General features: G+C 45.1%; 1 protein-coding gene across 1 annotated transcript; it reads left to right on the forward strand.

Annotated features, from left to right (window-relative positions):
* Nucleotides 1-3089: 3089 nt before the first annotated feature.
* LOC109886346 (potassium voltage-gated channel subfamily A member 3) lies at nt 3090-18472 on the forward strand. Its single transcript, XM_020478047.2, has 4 exons — nt 3090-3613; nt 13918-14161; nt 16561-17028; nt 17538-18472. Exons 1-4 carry the CDS (start codon nt 3270-3272, stop codon nt 18141-18143), a joined length of 1662 nt encoding a protein of 553 aa, XP_020333636.2. The 5' UTR covers nt 3090-3269; the 3' UTR covers nt 18144-18472.
* Nucleotides 18473-19018: the final 546 nt, after the last annotated feature.

Here is a 19018-nt window from a genome sequence, read left to right on the forward strand (position 1 = left end):
AGCCTCTTCTCTGGTCAGTCACTACATTGGAGCCTCTCCTCTGGTCAGTCACTACATTAGAGCCTCTTCTCTGGTACTGGTCCTCCATTGGAGCCTCTGCTCTGGTACTGGTCCTCCATTGGAGCCTCTCCTCTGGTACTGGTCCTCCATTGGAGCCTCTCCTCTGGTACTGGTCCTCCATTGGAGCCTCTCCTCTGGTACTGGTCCTCCATTGGAGCCTCTCCTCTGGTACTGGTCCTCCATTGGAGCCTCTCCTCTGGTACTGGTCCTTCATTGGAGCCTCTCCTCTGGTCCTGGTCCTCCATTGGAGCCTCTCCTCTGGTCAGTCACTACATTGGAGCCTCTCCTCTGGATCATGGACCTCCATTGGAGCCTCTCTTCTGGTCAGTCACTACCTTGTTGCCTCTCCTCTGTGCCTGGTCCTCCATTGGAGCCTCTCCTCTGGTCAGTCACTACATTGGAGCCTCTCCTCTGGTCCTGGTCCTCCATTGAAGCCTCTCCTCTGGTCAGTCACTATATTAGAGCCTCTTCTCTGGTCAGTCACTACATTAGAGCCTCTTCTCTGGTACTTGTCCTCCATTGGAGCCTCTCCTCTGGTACTGGTCCTCCATTGGAGCCTCTCCTCTGGTACTGGTCCTCCATTGGAGTCTCTCCTCTGGTACTGGTCCTCCATTGGAGCCTCTCCTCTGGTCCTGGTCCTCCATTGGAGCCTCTCCTCTGGTACTGGTCCTCCATTGGAGCCTCTCCTCTGGTCAGTCACTACATTGGAGCCTCTCCTCTGGTACTGGTCCTCCATTGGAGCCTCTCCTCTGGTCAGTCACTACATTAGGGCCTCTTCTCTGGTCAGTCACAACATTAGAGCCTCTTCTCTGAATGGTCAGTCACTACATTGGAGCCTCTTCTCTGGTCAGTCACTACATTAGAGCCTCTTCTCTGGTCAGTCACTACATTGGAGCCTCTTCTCTGGTCAGTCACTACATTAGAGCCTCTTCTCTGAATGGTCAGTCACTACATTGGAGCCTCTTCTCTGGTCAGTCACTACATTGGAGCCTCTTCTCTGGTCAGTCACTACATTAGAGCCTCTTCTCTGAATGGTCAGTCACTACATTGGAGCCTCTCCTCTGGTACTGGTCCTCCATTGGAGCCTCTCCTCTGGTCAGTCACTACATTGGAGCCTCTCCTCTGGTCAGTCACTACATTGGAGCCTCTCCTCTGGTACTGGTCCTCCATTGGAGCCTCTCCTCTGGTACTGGTCCTCCATTGGAGCCTCTCCTCTGGTACTGGTCCTCCATTGGAGCCTCTCCTCTGGTCCTGGTCCTCCATTGGAGCCTCTCCTCTGGTACTGGTCCTCCATTGGAGCCTCTCCTCTGGTACTGGTCCTCCATTGGAGCCTCTCCTCTGGTCCTGGTCCTCCATTGGAGCCTCTCCTCTGGTACTGGTCCTCCATTGGAGCCTCTCCTCTGGTACTGGTCCTCCATTGCCAGGAATGTAGCACCCACCTGGGTGATGCCATGGTTGCTGAAAAGCCACCACATCTTGGCAGTGGTCAGGAGCAGTCCTTGAACAGTGGTCAGGAGCAGTCCCTGAACAGTGGTTAGGAGTAGCCCTTGAACAGTGGTCAGGAGCAGCTCTGAACAGGGCCTGAACTTCCTCTTCTCTGTCTTAACAAATCATGCATTCTTTTGTGTAATACATCCAAACAGATTATTTGAATCCGAACATTCAGCTAGTTATGAGGCCAAAACATATACTTTTCATCAGGATTCTGCAGCTCTGAGAGTCCACGGGATATAGTGATCAAACCCTGGAGCAGCCAAAACACAAAGCACAAAAATCCCTCACTTACAAATAACAACATATGTAAACATTTTACACAGCTCTCTGATTAGGATACATCATGGCAACCACGGAACCCAGACAAAAAAATATCCACCCATGGAGTAGTTGAGGACATCTGTCCATGGAGTAGTTGAGGACAACTGTCCATGGAGTAGTTGAGGACATTTGTCCAAGGAGTAGTTGAGGACAACTGCCCATATAATTTATTCAGAATGGGATTCTAAATATCCACCCATGAAGTCATTGAGGACATCTACCCATGGATGAGTTGAGGACATCTTCCCATTTAATTTATTCAGAATGGGATTCTAAATATCCACCCATGAAGTCATTGAGGACATCTACCTATGGAGTAGTTGAGGACACCTTCCCATGGAGTAGTTGAGGACAACTGTCCATGGAGTAGTTGAGGACAACTGCCCATATAATTTATTCAGAATGGGATTCTAAATATCCACCCATGAAGTCATTGAGGACATCTACCCATGGATGAGTTGAGGACATCTTCCCATTTAATTTATTCAGAATGGGATTCTAAATATCCACCCATGGAGTCATTGAGGACATCTACCCATGGATGAGTTGAGGACATCTTCCCATTTAATTTATTCAGAATGGGATTCTAAATATCCACCCATGGAGTAGTTGAGGACATTTGTCCATTTAAATTGCCTTTTTTTAATGCCAGATTAATTCTTTGGCTTTAAATCCTGTGTATTATTATTATTATGGATAAGTTTAGTTTAATCCGAAAGTATTTGGAATTGATTGTGAAGCTCAACAAAGTCACTTGTAGATGATCTAAACATGATTTGTGAAACATGCTAATATCGGTAAGACTTGGATGTCATTTTTGCGACAAAGGCTCAAACTTAACCATTTGGAAACAACAGTGCCAGGGAAACAATCAGCTACTCTGTGTTGTCAAACGTTGTCCATAGACTCCCACAAAGGTAATGTTTTTAATGATTTTCAGATTAAACACTGTTAACCTATATCTACCCAATAATGTCCTCGGTCACCTTGATCAAAAGGTGCCGTTCTGCTTGTCGTTTCATTCATAATTAATGTTGTGGGCACACCCAAAGAGTCGGGTTGTGACGCGTCTGATACTCAGTGTTTATGTCTGTCCACGCTCTGATAGGAGAGAGAGGAGAGAAAGAGAGGAGAGAGAGAGAGAGAGAGAGGGGGTTGCCTGCCAGGGACAGGGGTAGTGCTCGCATGTTTATAAACCACAGCCCTCGCGTCGTGGGAGTGAACACCAATTGGAGAGAGACAGACGGAGTGAGAAGAGCAGACAGACAGGGAGAGAGCGAGAGAGAGGAGACGGAGGAGGGGAAGCCGCGGTGGTGGCAGGCTAACAGGGGCTCGCGGAGGGGGAACAGCTGGTGCCCCTGCATGTGTCTCCGTCTGTCTATCTCGGCGTGCACATGGACGACCACCTCAGTCTCCTTCAATCCCCACCGTCTTCCATTACCAAGACCCACCAGGACCACGCCGACCTCCGAGACCGCGACACCCTCGTAAACCACGGCTACACAGAGACAGACATCGATGTGATGACGGTGGTGGCGTGCGGCGGAGACAACATGTTGGAGGAGTTGGTGACTCTACCAGGTCACCACTCTCTGGACCGGTACGAACGGAATCAACCGGATCACGAGTGCTGTGAGCGCGTAGTCGTCAACATCTCTGGGCTGCGCTTCGAGACTCAACTGAAGACCCTCTCCCAGTTCCCTGAGACCCTGCTGGGGGACCCCAAGAAGAGAATGAGGTAACTATAGTACTTCAGTAATATTGGTTATACTGTATGTTAACTCCTAGAAGAGGATGAGGTAACTATAGTACTTCAGTAATATTGGTTATACTGTATGTTAACTCCTAGAAGAGAATGAGGTGACTATAGTACTTCAGTAATATTGGTTATACTGTATGTTAACTCCTAGAAGAGAATGAGATAACTTTAGTACTTCCACACAGTGGCAAGAAAAAGTATGTGAACCTTTTGGAAATGACTTGATTTCTGCATAAATTGGTCATAAACTTTTATCTGATCTTCACAATAGACAAACACAGTCTTCTTAAACTGATAACACACAAACAATGAGATGTTTCATGTATTTATTTAACACACCAGGTAAACATTCAAAGTGCAGGGTGGAAAAAGTATGTGAACCCTTGTATTTAATAAATGGTTGACTCTACTATGGCAGCAATAACTTCAACCAAACGTTTTCTGTAATTGCGGATTAGACCTGCACAATGATCAGGAGGAATTTTGGACCATTCCTCTTTACAAAACTGTTTCAGTTCAGCAATATTCATGGGGTGTCTTGAGGTCATCCCACAGTATCTCAATCAGGTTGAGGTCAGGACACTGCATCTCAATGGGGTTGAGGTCAGGACACTGCATCACAATCTGGTTGAGGTCAGGACACTGCATCTCAATCGGGTTGAGGTCAGGACACTGCATCTCAATCAGGTTGAGGTCAGGACACTGCATCTCAATCAGGTTGAGGTCAGGACACTGCATCTCAATCAGGTTGAGGTCAGGACACTGCATCTCAATCGGGTTGAGGTCAGTACTGACTGGGCCACTCCAGAAGGCGTATTTTCTTCTGTTGAAGCCATTCTGTGGTTGATTTACTTCTGTGTTTTGGGTCGTTGTCCTGTTGCATCACCCAACTTCTGTTGGCAGAGAGATAGCCTTACATTCCCCTGCAAAATGTCTTGATACACTTGTGAATTGATTTTTCCGTCGATGATAGCAAGTTGTCCAGGCCCTGAGGCAGCAAAGCAGCCCCAAACCATGATGCTCCCTCCACCATACTTTACAGCTGGGATGAGGTTTTGATGTTGCTGTGCCTCTTTTTCTCCACACATATTGTTGTGTGTTCCTTCCAAACAATTTAACTTTGGTTTCATCTGTCCACATAATATTTTGTCAGTAGCGATGTGGAACATCCAGGTGCACTTTTGCAAACTTCAGACACGCAGCAATGTTTTTTTTGGACAGCAGTGGATTCTACCGTGGTGTCCTCCCATGAACACCATTCTTGTTTAGTGTTTTACGAGACAATTTGTCTTGGCTTTTAGAGATACTTTTGTAACCCTTTCCAGCTTTATGCAAGTCAACCAGACTTCTGAGATCTTTTGTTCGAGGCATGGTTCACATCAGGCAATGCTTCTTGTGAAGAGCAAACTCAAATGTTGTGAGTGTTTTTTATAGGGCAAGGCAGCTCTAACCAACATCTCCAATCTTATCTCATTGATTGGACTCCAGGTTAGATGACTCCTGACTCCAATTAGCTTTTGGAGAAGTCCTTAGCCTAGGGGGTTCACATACCTTTCCCAACCTACACTGTGAATGTTTATGATGTCAATTATCAATGTCGACAAGAAAAATATAATATTAGTTCTTTGTTTAAGCGCACTGTGTTTGTCTATTGTTGTGAAGATCAGATAACATTTTATGACCAACTTATGTAGAAATCCAGTTAACTCCAAAGGGTACACAAACTGTTTCTTCCACTGTAGATTACTATACGCTTGTAGTGGACAGTAATATTTGACGTGTGTGCATACAGTTTATATGATATTATAAACACCTCACTTGTGACTCATAATAAAACGAAGAAATTGACTTATTTATCTAAAGATAATTAAAATATACTTGATGAGTTGACCTTAGTGAGAATTAGTCTGAGAATTGTCTATATCAAAGGCAGATATTTAATTAACATTGTAAAACTAATGGATTCACAGACAAGGCATGAAGCTTAAGTTACAAAGCATTAACAGACATTACAAGGCATTATTCCAAGCGTATAGATCCTAAGGTTAATATACAGGACAAAGCATGAACAAAGAGACGCTTACGAAGCCTAGAAGCCTAAGAAATGAGAATTGATGATACAACCTTCCTCCGTGTACTGGATACAAGGATAATACATTCAAATCCATTTGTAACATCTGAACGTGTAACCTTTGAACCCAAAACGAACCACCATTGACCAATTAAACCACACTAAGTTTACAGTAACATAAACACTCCCAGGCCCAATGTCCACAGGGTGTCACAGCATTTAGAGGCGTGTGTATGGGACGAGACCAATGTAAATAAGACAGAATTCCTAAGAGGACCATTTAACCTTTTTGCATATAGAGTTCACCCAGATACAAGTAACCACAGAGATCATACAGCCATATACAGTTGAGATCGTAAGTTTACATACACTTAGGTTGGAGTCATTAAATAGTTTAACAAAAAAAAAGAAGAAGAAAAAAGTATTATTTACCTCAAATCTGAAATCCATAATAGAAGCTAGCCAGAAGCTAGCCAGAAGCTAGCCAGAAGCCAACCAGCAGCTAGCCAGAAGCTAACCAGTAGCTAGCCAGAAGCTAACCACCAGCTAACCAGAAGCTAGCTAGAAGCTAACCAGAAGCTAGCCAGAAGCTAGCCAGTTTACTGGCTAAAGTTAGTATTGAGCTAACCAAGGTTTGTGGTCATCAGCTATCCTTTAGCTCGAAAAGCTATCGCCAGTTTTGTGCAACGTGACTCAGACCAGAACATACCAGACCTATTTTTCTCTCCATATCCCCGGATTTCAACCGCAAGCTCTGGACATTTACACCTGGATCTCGCAGCTAGCTAGCTGCTATCCGTGTGACTATTGGCTTACGTTGATCCCGGAGCAAACATCAATTGTTCCGGAGCTGGCCAGCTGAAGAGTTCCATCAGCCACTCCTGGGCTACAACCACCTGTCCGGATCCGTTTTACTGCCGATGCGGAGCTCCACCGGGCCTTCACAACTGGACTACCAACGTTATCTGCCCGAGGGAGTTATCCGGCTCGCTCCTCCGACGCGATGAACGCCCATCTGCGGCCCGCTAATCGTTAGCTGTCTTAACGACTGCTATCTGAATACTTCTATCGGACAATTTTTCATGGGTCACTACAACTATATCTATTTTGACAATTGGATTGGTCCCCTCTGCCACACGGAACCCCACAAATCTACTGACGGAAACGCACGAGGTGGCTAAAAACAAACCTCCATCCTATGCTAGCTTGCTACCGATGGCCCGGCTAGCTGTCTGAATCGCCAAGGCCCCAACCAACGTCACTACTCACTGGACCCTTATGATCACTCGACGAAGCATGCCTCTCCTTAATGTCAATATGTCTTGTCCATTGCTGTTCTGGTTAATGTTTGTTGGCTTATTTCACTGTAGAACCTCTAGCCCTGCTCATTATACCTTATCCAACCTTTCAGTTCCACCTCACACACATGCGATGACATCACCTGGTTTCAATTATGTTTCTAGAGACAATATCTCTCTCATCATCACTCAATGCCTAGGTTTACCTCCACTGTATTCACATCCTACCATACCTTTGTCTGTACATTATACCTTGAAGCTATTTTATCACCCCCAGAAAACTCCTTTTACTCTATGTTCCGGACGTTCTAGAAGACCAATTATCATAGCTTTTAGCCGTACCCTTATCCTACTCCTATTCCTCTGGTGATGTAGAGGTGAATCCAGGCCCTGCAGTGCCTAGCTCCACTCCTATTCCCCAGGCGCTCTCTTTTGATGACTTCTGTAACCGTAATAGCCTTGGTTTCCTGCATGTTAACATTAAAAAATCTCCTCCCTAAGTTTGTTTTATTCACTGCTTTAGCACACTCTGCCAACCCGGATATTCTAGCCGTGTCTGAATCCTGGCATAGGAAGACTACCAAAAATTCTGAAATCTCCATTCCTAACTACAACATTTTCAGACAAGATAGAGTGTCCAAAGGGGGTAGTAGGAGTTCTGTCTACTATCCAGGTCTCTACCCCCGAACTTCTACTTTAAAAATCTACCTCTCTAAAAACAAGTCTCTCACCGTTGCCGCCTGCTATAGACCACCCTCTTCCCCCAGCTGTGCTCTGGACACCATATGTGAACTGATTGCCCCCCATCTATCTTCAGAGCTCGTGCTGCTAGGCGACCTAAACTGGAACATGTGTAACACCCTAGCCATCCTACAATCTAAGCTCGATGCCCTCAATCTCACACAATTATCAATGAACCTACCAGGTACAACCCCAAAGCCGTAAACATGGGCACCCTCATAGATATCATCCTAATCAACTTGCCCTATGAATACACCTCTGCTGTTTTCAACCAAAATCTCAGCGATCACTGCCTCATTGCCTGCATCCGTAATGGGTCAGCGGTCAAACGACCTCCACTCATCACTGTCAAACACTCCCTGAAACACTTCAGCGAGCAGGCCTTTCTAATCGACCTGGCCCGGGTATCCTGGTAGGATATTGATCTCATCCCGTCAGTAGAGGATGCCTGGTTATTTTTTTTAAATGACTTCCTTACCATCTTAAATAAGCATGCCCCATTCAAGAAAATGTAGAACCAGGAACAGATATAGCCCTTGGTTCTCTCCAGACCTGACTGCCCTTAACCAACACAAAAACATCCTATGGCGTTCTGCATTAGCATCGAACAGCCTCCTTGATATGCAACTTTTCAGGGAAGCTAGAAACCAATATACATAGGCAGTTAGAAAAGCCAAGGCTAGCTTTTTCAAGCAGAAATTTCATTCCTGCAACACAAACTCAAAAAAGTTCTGGGACACTGTAAAGTCCATGGAGAATAAGAACACCTCCCCCCAGCTGCCCACTGCACTGAGGATAGGAAAGACTGTCACCACCGATAAATCCAATACAATTGAGAATTTCAATAAGCATTTTTCTACGGCTGGACACGCTTTCCACCTGGCTACCCCTACCCCGGTCAACAGCACTGCACCCCCCACAGCAACTCTCCCACGCCTTCTCCATTTCTCCTTCTCCCAAATCCAGTCAGCTGATGTTCCGAAAGAGCTGCAAAATCTGGACCCCTACAAATCAGCAGGGCTAGACAATCTGGACCCTTTCTTTCTAAAATTATCTGCCGAAATTGTTGCCACCCCTATTACTAGCCTGTTCAACCTCTGTTTACTATTACCACCCCACCCCTTTTTTGGATACTGTGTTAACAGCCTTCCAGACGAGCTTCAATGCCATACAACTCTCCTTCCGTGGCCTCCAATTGCTCTTAAATACAAGTAAAACTAAATGCATGCCCTTCAACCGATCGCTGCCTGCACCTGCCCGCCCGTCCAACATCACTCCTCTGGACGGCTCTGACTTAGAATATGTGGACAACTACAAATACCTAGGTGTCTGGTTAGACTGTAAACTCTCCTTCCAGACTCACATCAAACATCTCTAATCCAAAGTTAAGTCAAGAATTGGCTTCCTATTTCGCAACAAAGCATCCTTCACTCATGTTGCCAAACATACCCTTGTAAAACTGACCATCCTACTGATCCTCGACTTCGGCGATGTCATTTACAAAATAGCCTCCAACACTCCACTCAATAAACTGCATGCAGTCTATCACAATGCCATCTGTTTTGTCACCAAAGCCCCATATACTACCCACCACTGCGACCTGTATGCTCTCGTTGGCTGGCCCTCGCTTCATACTCATCGCCAAACCCACTGGCTGCAGGTCATCTGCAAGACCCTGCAAGGTAAAGTCCCCCCTTATCTCAGCTCGCTGGCCATTATAACAGCACCCACCTGTAGCACGCACTCCAGCAGGTATATCTCTCTGGTCACCCCCAAAACCAATTCTTCCAGTTCTCTGCTGCCAATGACTGGAACGAACTACAAAAATCTCTGAAACTGGAAACACTTATCTCCCTCACTAGCTTTAAGAACCAGCTGTCAGAGCAGCTCACAGATTACTGCACCTGTACATAGCCCATATATAATTTAGCCCAAACAACTACCTCTCCCCCTATTGTATTTATTTAGCTCCTTTGCACCCCATTATTTCTATCTCTACTTTGCACATTCTTCCACTGCAAATCTACCATTCCAGTGTTTTACTTGCTATATTGTATTTACTTTGCCACCATGGCCTTGTTTGCCTTTACCTCCCTTCTCACCTCATTTGCCTCAATCGTATATAGACTTGTTTATACTGTATTATTGACTGTATGTTTGTTTTACTCCATGTGTAACTCTGTGTCGTTGTATGTGTCGAACTGCTTTGCTTTATCTTGGCCAGGTCGCAATTGTAAATGAGAACTTGTTCTCAACTAGCCTACCTGGTTAAATAAAGGTGTTCTCAACTGGCCTACCTGGTTAAATAAAGGTGTTCTCAACTGGCCTACCTGGTTAAATAAAGGTGAAATAAAAAATAAAATAAACCGCTCCACAAATGTCTTGTTAACAAACTATAGTTTTGGCAAGTCGGGTAGGACATCTACTTTGTGCATGACACAAGTAATTTTTCCAACAATTGTTTACAGGCAGATTATTTCACTTATAATTCATTGTATCACAATTCCAGTGGGTCAGAAGTTTACATACACTAAGTTGACTGTGCCTTTAAACAGCTTGGAAAATTCCAGAAAATGATGTCATGGCTTTAGAAGCTTCTGATAGGCTAATTGTCATCATTTGAGTCAATTGGAGGTGTACCTGTGGATGTATTTCAAGAACTACCTTCAAACCCAATGCCTCTTTGCTTGACATCATGGGAAAATCTAAAGAAATCAGCTAGACCTCAGGATAAAAAACTGTAGACCTACACAAGACTGATTCACGCTTGGGAGCAAATTCCAAACGCCTGAAGGTGCCACTTTAATCTGTACAAACAATAGTACGCGAGTGTAAACACGCAGCTGTCATACCGCTCAGGAAGGAGACGAGTTTTGTCTCCTAGAGATGAACGTACTTTGGTGTGAAAAGTAAAAATCAATCCCAGAACAACAGCAAAGGACCTTGTGAAGATGCTGGAGGAAACTGGTACAAAAGTATCTATATTCACAGTAAATCGAGTCCTACATCGACATAACCTGAAAGGCCGCTCAGCAAGGAAGAAGCCTCTGCTCCAAAACTGCCATAACCAAGCCAGACTATGGTTTGCAGCTACACATGGGGATAAAGATTGTATTTTTGGACAAATGTCCTCTGGTCTGATGAAACACAAATAGAACTGTTTTGCCATAATGACCATCGTTATGTTTGGAGGAAAAAGGGGGAAACTTGCAAGCCGAAGAACACCACCCCAACCGTGAAGTGCGGGGGTGGCAGCATCATGTTGTGGGGGTGCTTTGCTGCAGAAGGGACTGGTGCACTTCACAAAATAGATGGTACCATGATGAGGAAAATTATGTGGATCGTATATAGACTATGAAGCAACATCTCAAGACATCAGTTAAATCTTGGCCACAAATGGGTCTTCCAAATGGACAATGACCCCAAGCATACTTCCAAAGTTGTGGCAAAATGGCCTAAGGACAACAAAGTCAAGGTATTGGAGTGGCCATCACAAAGCCCTGACCTCAATCCTATAGAACATTTGTGGGCAGAACTAAAAAAGCGTGTGCAAGCAAGGAGGCCTACAAACCTGACTCAGTTACATCAGCTCTGTCAGGTGGAATGGGTCAAAATTCTGACATTTCACATTCTTAAAATGAAGTGGTGATCCTAACTGACCTAATACAGGGAATTTTTACTAGGATTAAATGTCAGGAATTGTGAAAAACTGAGTTTAAATGTACTTGACTAAGGTGTGTGCAAACTTCCGACTTCAACTGTATATGCCAATGTTGTGATGTTCCTACCACATTCAGACTGACTGCATCACTTATTTTTGTAGGAAACATGCATGTGTTGAAAATCCCAAATGTTTTGCATCGTCAACTTACACACAGCTCTGACACACACACTTATCCCACCAGACATCATTATCGCATGGAACTTCCTTCCATCTCATATTGATCAAATAAACAGCAAACCTGGTTTCAAAAAACAGATAAAGCAACACCTCACAGCACAACGCCTCTCCCCTATTGGACCCACAGCACAACGCCTCTCCCCTATTGGACCCACAGCACAACGCCTCTCCCCTATTGGACCCAGAGCACAACGCCTCTCCCCTATTGGACCCACAGCACAACGCCTCTCCCCTATTGGACCCACAGCACAACGCCTCTCCCCTATTGGACCCACAGCACAACGCCTCTCCCCTATTGGACCCAGAGCACAACGCCTCTCCCCTATTGGACCCACAGCACAACGCCTCTCCCCTATTGGACCCACTGCACAACGCCTCTCCCCTATTGGACCCAGAGCACAACGCCTCTCCCCTATTGGACCCAGAGCACAACGCCTCTCCCCTATTGGACCCACAGCACAACGCCTCTCCCCTATTGGACCCACAGCACAACGCCTCTCCCCTTTTGGACCCACAGCACAACGCCTCTCCCCTATTGGACCCACAGCACAACGCCTCTCCCCTATTGGACCCACAGCACAACGCCTCTCCCCTATTGGACCCACAGCACAACGCCTCTCCCTTATTGGACCCACAGCACAACGCCTCTCCCCTATTGGACCCACAGCACAACGCCTCTCCCCTATTGGACCCACAGCACAACGCCTCTCCCCTATTGGACCCACAGCACAACGCCTCTCCCCTATTGGACCCACAGCACAACGCCTCTCCCCTATTGGACCCACAGCACAATGCCTCTCCCCTATTGGACCCACAGCACAACGCCTCTCCCCTATTGGACCCACAGCACAACGCCTCTCCCCTATTGGACCCACAGCACAACGCCTCTCCCCTATTGGACCCACAGCACAACGCCTCTCCCCTATTGGACCCACAGCACAACGCCTCTCCCCTATTGGACCCACAGCACAACGCCTCTCCCCTATTGGACCCACAGCACAACGCCTCTCCCCTATTGGACCCACAGCACAACGCCTCTCCCCTATTGGACCCACAGCACAACGCCTCTCCCCTATTGGACCCACAGCACAACGCCTCTCCCCTATTGGACCCACAGCACAACGCCTCTCCCCTATTGGACCCACAGCACAACGCCTCTCCCCTATTGGACCCACAGCACAACGCCTCTCCCCTATTGGACCAGATAGTTTGTGTGTATTGATATGTAGGCTACGTGTGCCTCCAATTTTTTTTATGTAGTTCTGTCCTTGAGTTGTTCTTGTCTATTAATGTTCTGTATTATGTCATGATTCATGTTTTGTTTGGACCCCAGGAAGAGTAGCTGTTGCTTTTGCTTTTGCAACAGCTAATGGGGATCCTCATAAAATACCAAATACTCCTTATATCACATAAAATCAGATATCAGGAAATATATAGATAAATCAGCCAGGTCACCTGTGATACAAGTCACTATTTGATGTCCGTCCACGCCTGAGGATGTCAGGAGATGAAGTGGAATTCGACCACTAGGGGCAGCAGTGAGCGATGTTACCTTCAAGTAGGTTTCTTGAGGGAGTTGGGGATGGGCTTAAGCATCTGCCTCTGGTTCCAATTCAGTCATAGAAAGGTGTTCTTGATATTTTTGTTAAGCCTTATCCTTTACTTTAACCACTCTGAGTTAATGTCTAACCTTGAGATTTCTGAGACAAATGTCTAACCTTAACCCTAACCTTAAAAATGTGGTGTTAATATCTAAACTTCACCCTAAACACTTCGTTTGGTACAACATTTGGAACAACTTTGAAATGTAATGTTTGAGAAACATGGATGAACATCTAATTGTGACGTGAGACTGCGAGATCTAGTTGAAATAAAGATATCCCCTGATATTGACCTGTTATGAGGTACTTTAACTGTTGACTATTTATTGTACTTTATGGTAACTCTAACCTTAAGACCAGGATGAGGTACAGAACGACATACTCTCTACCTGTTATTGTCTTAACACGTCATGCCTACTGCTGACAATTAATCAATTAACTATCAATATATCAATTATATCTCTGTCTGCCTGTATGTCTGTCTGTCACTGTGTTTGTCTCTGCCTGCCTGCCTGCCTGTCTGTCTCCCTGTCTGCCTGTCTGTCTCCCTGTCTGCCTCTCTGTCTGTCTGCATGTCTATTTGTCTGTCTGTCTCTGTGTTTGTCTGTCTGTAAATTAAGTATTACTGCATATGTATCGGCCTCTCTCTATACCCCCCTCTCTTTCTCCAGGTACTTTGACCCTCTGAGGAACGAGTATTTCTTCGACAGGAACCGGCCCAGCTTCGACGCCATCCTCTACTACTACCAGTCAGGCGGGCGTATCAGGAGACCTGTCAACGTGCCCATAGACATCTTCTCTGAGGAGATCCGCTTCTACGAGCTGGGAGAAGAGGCCATGGAGAAGTTCAGAGAGGATGAGGGTTTTATTAAAGAAGAGGAGAGACCACTGCCTGACAATGAGCTGCAGAGGCAGGTATGGTTGAACACAGACAAACTCTGCCAAAACACATCAGAGTTTAGAAATGAGTTTAGAAATGTTTGTTCCATTGAACATGCCGTAACAATAACAGCATCCTTGATTTTTCTTTTAATGATACATGATTACACCTTTACCAAAGAGAACCTTCTAGCGCTCCCCTTTCTTCTTCTGGTTATCCTGAGTGTCTCAGTTGGTAGAGCCAAGGTTGTGGTTCGGATTGGCGACCAGTACGTGAAAATGCATGCAGTTTCTCTGGAGAAGGGTGTCTGCTACATTACGTAAATGTAAAATGTTGATGCTCCCTTGAGCAAGGAATTTAAAATACCGATGAAAACAAAATAATGTCCATCATGGGTGATCTAATACAGAATATGTCTTAAAAGGTGAGGTTAATACAGTGTATCTCCTCTTAAAGGTGTGGTTAATACAGTGTATCTCCTCTTAAAGGTGAGGTTAATACAGTATATCTCCTCTTAAAGGTGTGGTTAATACAGTGTATCTCCTCTTAAAGGTGAGGTTAATACAGTATATCTCCTCTTAAAGGTGTGGTTAATACAGTGTATCTCCTCTTAAAGGTGAGGTTAATACAGTATATCTCCTCTTAAAGGTGTGGTTAATACAGTATATCTCCTCTCATCTTAAAGGTGTGGTTAATACAGTATATCTCCTCTTAAAGGTGTGGTTAATACAGTGTATCTCCTCTTAAAGGTGAGGTTAATACAGTATATCTCCTCTTAAAGGTGTGGTTAATACAGTGTATCTCCTCTTAAAGGTGAGGTTAATACAGTATATCTCCTCTTAAAGGTGTGGTTAATACAGTATATCTCCTCTCATCTTAAAGGTGTGGTTAATACAGTATATCTCCTCTTAAAGGTGTGGTTAATACAGTATATCTCCTCTTAAAGGTGTGGTTAATACAGTGTATCTCCTCTTAAAGGTGTGGTTAATACAGTATATCTCCTCTCATCTTAAAGGTGTGGTTAATACAGTATATCTCCTCTTAAAGGTGAGGTTAATACAGTATATCTCCTCTTAAAGGTGAGGTTAATACAGTGTATCTCCTCTTAAAGGTGTGGTTAATACAGTATATCTCCTCTCATCTTAAAGGTGTGGTTAATACAGTATATCTCCTCTCCTCTTAAAGGTGTGGTTAATACAGCGTATCTCGTCTTAAAGGTGTGGTTAATACAGTATATCTCCTCTTAAAGGTGAGGTTAATACAGTATATCTCCTCTCCTCTTAAAGGTGTGGTTAATACAGTATATCTCCTCTTAAAGGTGAGGTTAATACAGTATATCTCCTCTCATCTTAAAGGTGTGGTTAATACAGTATATCTCCTCTTAAAGGTGAGGTTAATACAGTATATCTCCTCTCATCTTAAAGGTGAGGTTAATACAGTGTATCTCCTCTTAAAGGTGTGGTTAATACAGTATATCTCCTCTTAAAGGTGAGGTTAATACAGTATATCTCCTCTCATCTTAAAGGTGAGGTTAATACAGTATATCTCCTCTTAAAGGTGTGGTTAATACAGTATATCTCCTCTTAAAGGTGTGGTTAATACAGTATATCTCCTCTCATCTTAAAGGTGTGGTTAATACAGCGTATCTCGTCTTAAAGGTGTGGTTAATACAGTATATCTCCTCTTAAAGGTGAGGTTAATACAGTATATCTCCTCTCCTCTTAAAGGTGTGGTTAATACAGTATATCTCCTCTTAAAGGTGAGGTTAATACAGTATATCTCCTCTCATCTTAAAGGTGTGGTTAATACAGTATATCTCCTCTTAAAGGTGAGGTTAATACAGTATATCTCCTCTCATCTTAAAGGTGAGGTTAATACAGTGTATCTCCTCTTAAAGGTGTGGTTAATACAGTATATCTCCTCTTAAAGGTGAGGTTAATACAGTATATCTCCTCTCATCTTAAAGGTGAGGTTAATACAGTATATCTCCTCTTAAAGGTGTGGTTAATACAGTATATCTCCTCTTAAAGGTGTGGTTAATACAGTATATCTCCTCTCATCTTAAAGGTGTGGTTAATACAGTATATCTCCTCTTAAAGGTGAGGTTAATACAGTATATCTCCTCTTAAAGGTGAGGTTAATACAGTGTATCTCCTCTTAAAGGTGAGGTTAATACAGTATATCTCCTCTCATCTTAAAGGTGAGGTTAATACAGTATATCTCCTCTCATCTTAAAGGTGAGGTTAATACAGTATATCTCCTCTCATCTTAAAGGTGTGGTTAATACAGTATATCTCCTCTTAAAGGTGAGGTTAATACAGTATATCTCCTCTTAAAGGTGAGGTTAATACAGTATATCTCCTCTTAAAGGTGAGGTTAATACAGTATATCTCCTCTTAAAGGTGAGGTTAATACAGTATATCTCCTCTTAAAGGTGTGGTTGCTGTTTGAGTACCCTGAGAGCAGTGGTCCGGCTCGGGGGATAGCCATCGTATCCGTGCTCGTCATCCTCATCTCCATCGTCATCTTCTGCCTGGAGACGTTACCGGAGTTCAGGGAGGACCACAAGGAGCCCGTCCCTCTGGCTCCCGTTATTAACGGCACCGAGCCGTACTTCTCCTCTCCGTTCTCCGACCCGTTCTTCGTGGTGGAGACGCTGTGCATCATCTGGTTCTCCTTCGAGCTGCTGGTCCGGTTCTTCGCCTGTCCCTCCAAGGCCACCTTCTCTAGGAACATCATGAACATTATAGATATCGTTGCTATCATACCCTACTTCATTACGCTGGGCACGGAACTGGCAGAGCAGCAGGGGAACGGGCAGCAAGCCATGTCCCTCGCCATCCTCAGGGTCATCAGGCTGGTCAGGGTGTTCAGGATCTTCAAGCTGTCCAGACACTCCAAGGTATCTATGTAGTACCATCTCTATATAGCACAAACCTCCAAAGATGTGTTCAATGTTCACTGTTGCCATCGCTTTCCCTCTCACTGTCTGTGTGTGTGTGTGTACTGTCAAGCTGAAGCTGCGTTAAACCAAACCAATTGCCCTAATACAATAAACAAACAAAAATCCTAGCCACCGTGCTTCTACACCTGCATTGCTTGCTGTTTGGGGTTTTAGGCTGGGTTTCTGTACAGCACTTTGAGATATCAGCTGATGTAAGAAGGGCTATATAAATACATTTGATTTGATTTGATTTAATTTAATTAGAGTGAAATCTGTCTATCTATGGTAGGTCTGAACTCTCTCTGTCTATCTATGGTAGGTCTGAACTCTATGTCTATCTATAGTAGGTCTGAACTCTCTCTGCCTATCTATGGTAGGTGTGAACTCTCTCTGTCTATCTATGGTAGGTCTGAACTCTCTCTGTATATCTATGGTAGGTCTGAACTCTCTCTGTCTATCTATGGTAGGGGCTCCAGATCCTGGGCCAGACCCTGAAGGCCAGCATGCGGGAGCTGGGTCTGCTCATCTTCTTCCTCTTCATCGGAGTCATCCTCTTCTCCAGTGCCGTCTACTTCGCCGAAGCCGACGACCCAGACTCCAGCTTTAGCTCCATCCCTGATGCCTTCTGGTGGGCCGTGGTCACCATGACTACTGTCGGCTATGGAGACATGCACCCGATAACCATTGGCGGGAAGATCGTGGGCTCTCTCTGCGCCATCGCTGGCGTGCTGACCATCGCCCTGCCCGTCCCCGTCATCGTGTCCAACTTCAACTACTTCTACCACCGGGAGACGGAGGGCGAGGAGCAAGCGCAGTACCTCCACGTGGGCAGCTGTCAGCCGCTGGCGGCCGAGACGGAGGAGGATGGGGAGGTGAGGAAGAGGAGCAGCTCTTCGTCGCTCAGTAAGAGTGAGTACCTGGTGATAGAGGAACACAGAGGAATGAACAGCAGCACCTTCAAACAGCAGCAGAACTTTCCCACAGCAACCACCGCTACCACGACGACAACCGTGACACAAAACAACACGGTGAACAGCGTCAGCATCAACAAGAAGATATTCACTGACGTGTAGTCTATGGGCGTCATAACGGACTCATGGATTAATGCTTTAACAGATGTGGTTGAATGAGAAGAGACACATCACCACCATGAACCTCTAGCTGACCATATCTAATGGGGATATATACACTACATGACCAAAAGTATGTGGACACCTGCTTGTTCAACATCTCATCCCAAAATCATGGGGATTAAATATGGAGTTGGTCCCCCGTTTTGCTGCTATTACACAGCCTCCATTCTTCGGGGAAGGCTTTCCACTAGATGTTGAAACATTGTTGCGTGGACTTACTTCCATTCAGCCAAAAGAGCATTAGTGAGGTCGGGCACTGATGTTGGGTGATTAGGCCTGACTCGCAGTCGGCATTCCAATTCATCCCAAAGGTGTTCGATGGGGTTGAGGGCAGGGCTCTGTGCAGGCCAGTCAAGTTCTTCCACACCGTTCAAGACAAACCATTTCCTTATGGACCTTGCTTTGTGCACAGGGGCATTGTCATGCTGAAACAGGAAAGGCCCTTCCCCAAACTGTTGCCACAAATTTAGAAGCACAGAACCGTCTAGAATGTAATTGTATGCTGTAGAGTTAAGATTTCCCTTCACTGGAACAAAGGGACCCGAACCATGAAAAACATCCCCAGACCATTATTCCTCCTGAACCAAACTTTAAAGTTGGCACAATGCATTGGGGCAGGTAGCATTCTCCTGGCATCCACCAAACCCAGATTCGTCCATCGGACTCCCAGATAGTGTAGCGTAATTCATGACTCCAGAGATCGCCTTCCCACTGCTCCAGAGTCCAATGGCGGTGAGCTTTACACCACTCCAGCCAACGCTTGGCATTGCTCATGGTGATCTTAGGCTTGTGTGCGGCTGCTCGGCCATGGAAAC

Source organism: Oncorhynchus kisutch, linkage group LG17, assembly GCF_002021735.2.
Source record: "Oncorhynchus kisutch isolate 150728-3 linkage group LG17, Okis_V2, whole genome shotgun sequence".
In the NCBI taxonomy this organism is placed as follows: domain Eukaryota; kingdom Metazoa; phylum Chordata; class Actinopteri; order Salmoniformes; family Salmonidae; genus Oncorhynchus; species Oncorhynchus kisutch.

Bases quoted from the DNA above. Each gene is read 5' to 3' on its own strand.
- LOC109886346 (XM_020478047.2), top strand. From the start codon at position 3,270: ATGGACGACCACCTCAGTCTCCTTCAATCCCCACCGTCTTCCATTACC. The intron at 3,614-13,917 runs GTAACTATAGTA...CTCTTTCTCCAG, and splicing joins GACCCCAAGAAGAGAATGAG to GTACTTTGACCCTCTGAGGA. The intron at 17,029-17,537 runs GTATCTATGTAG...TATCTATGGTAG, and splicing joins AGCTGTCCAGACACTCCAAG to GGGCTCCAGATCCTGGGCCA.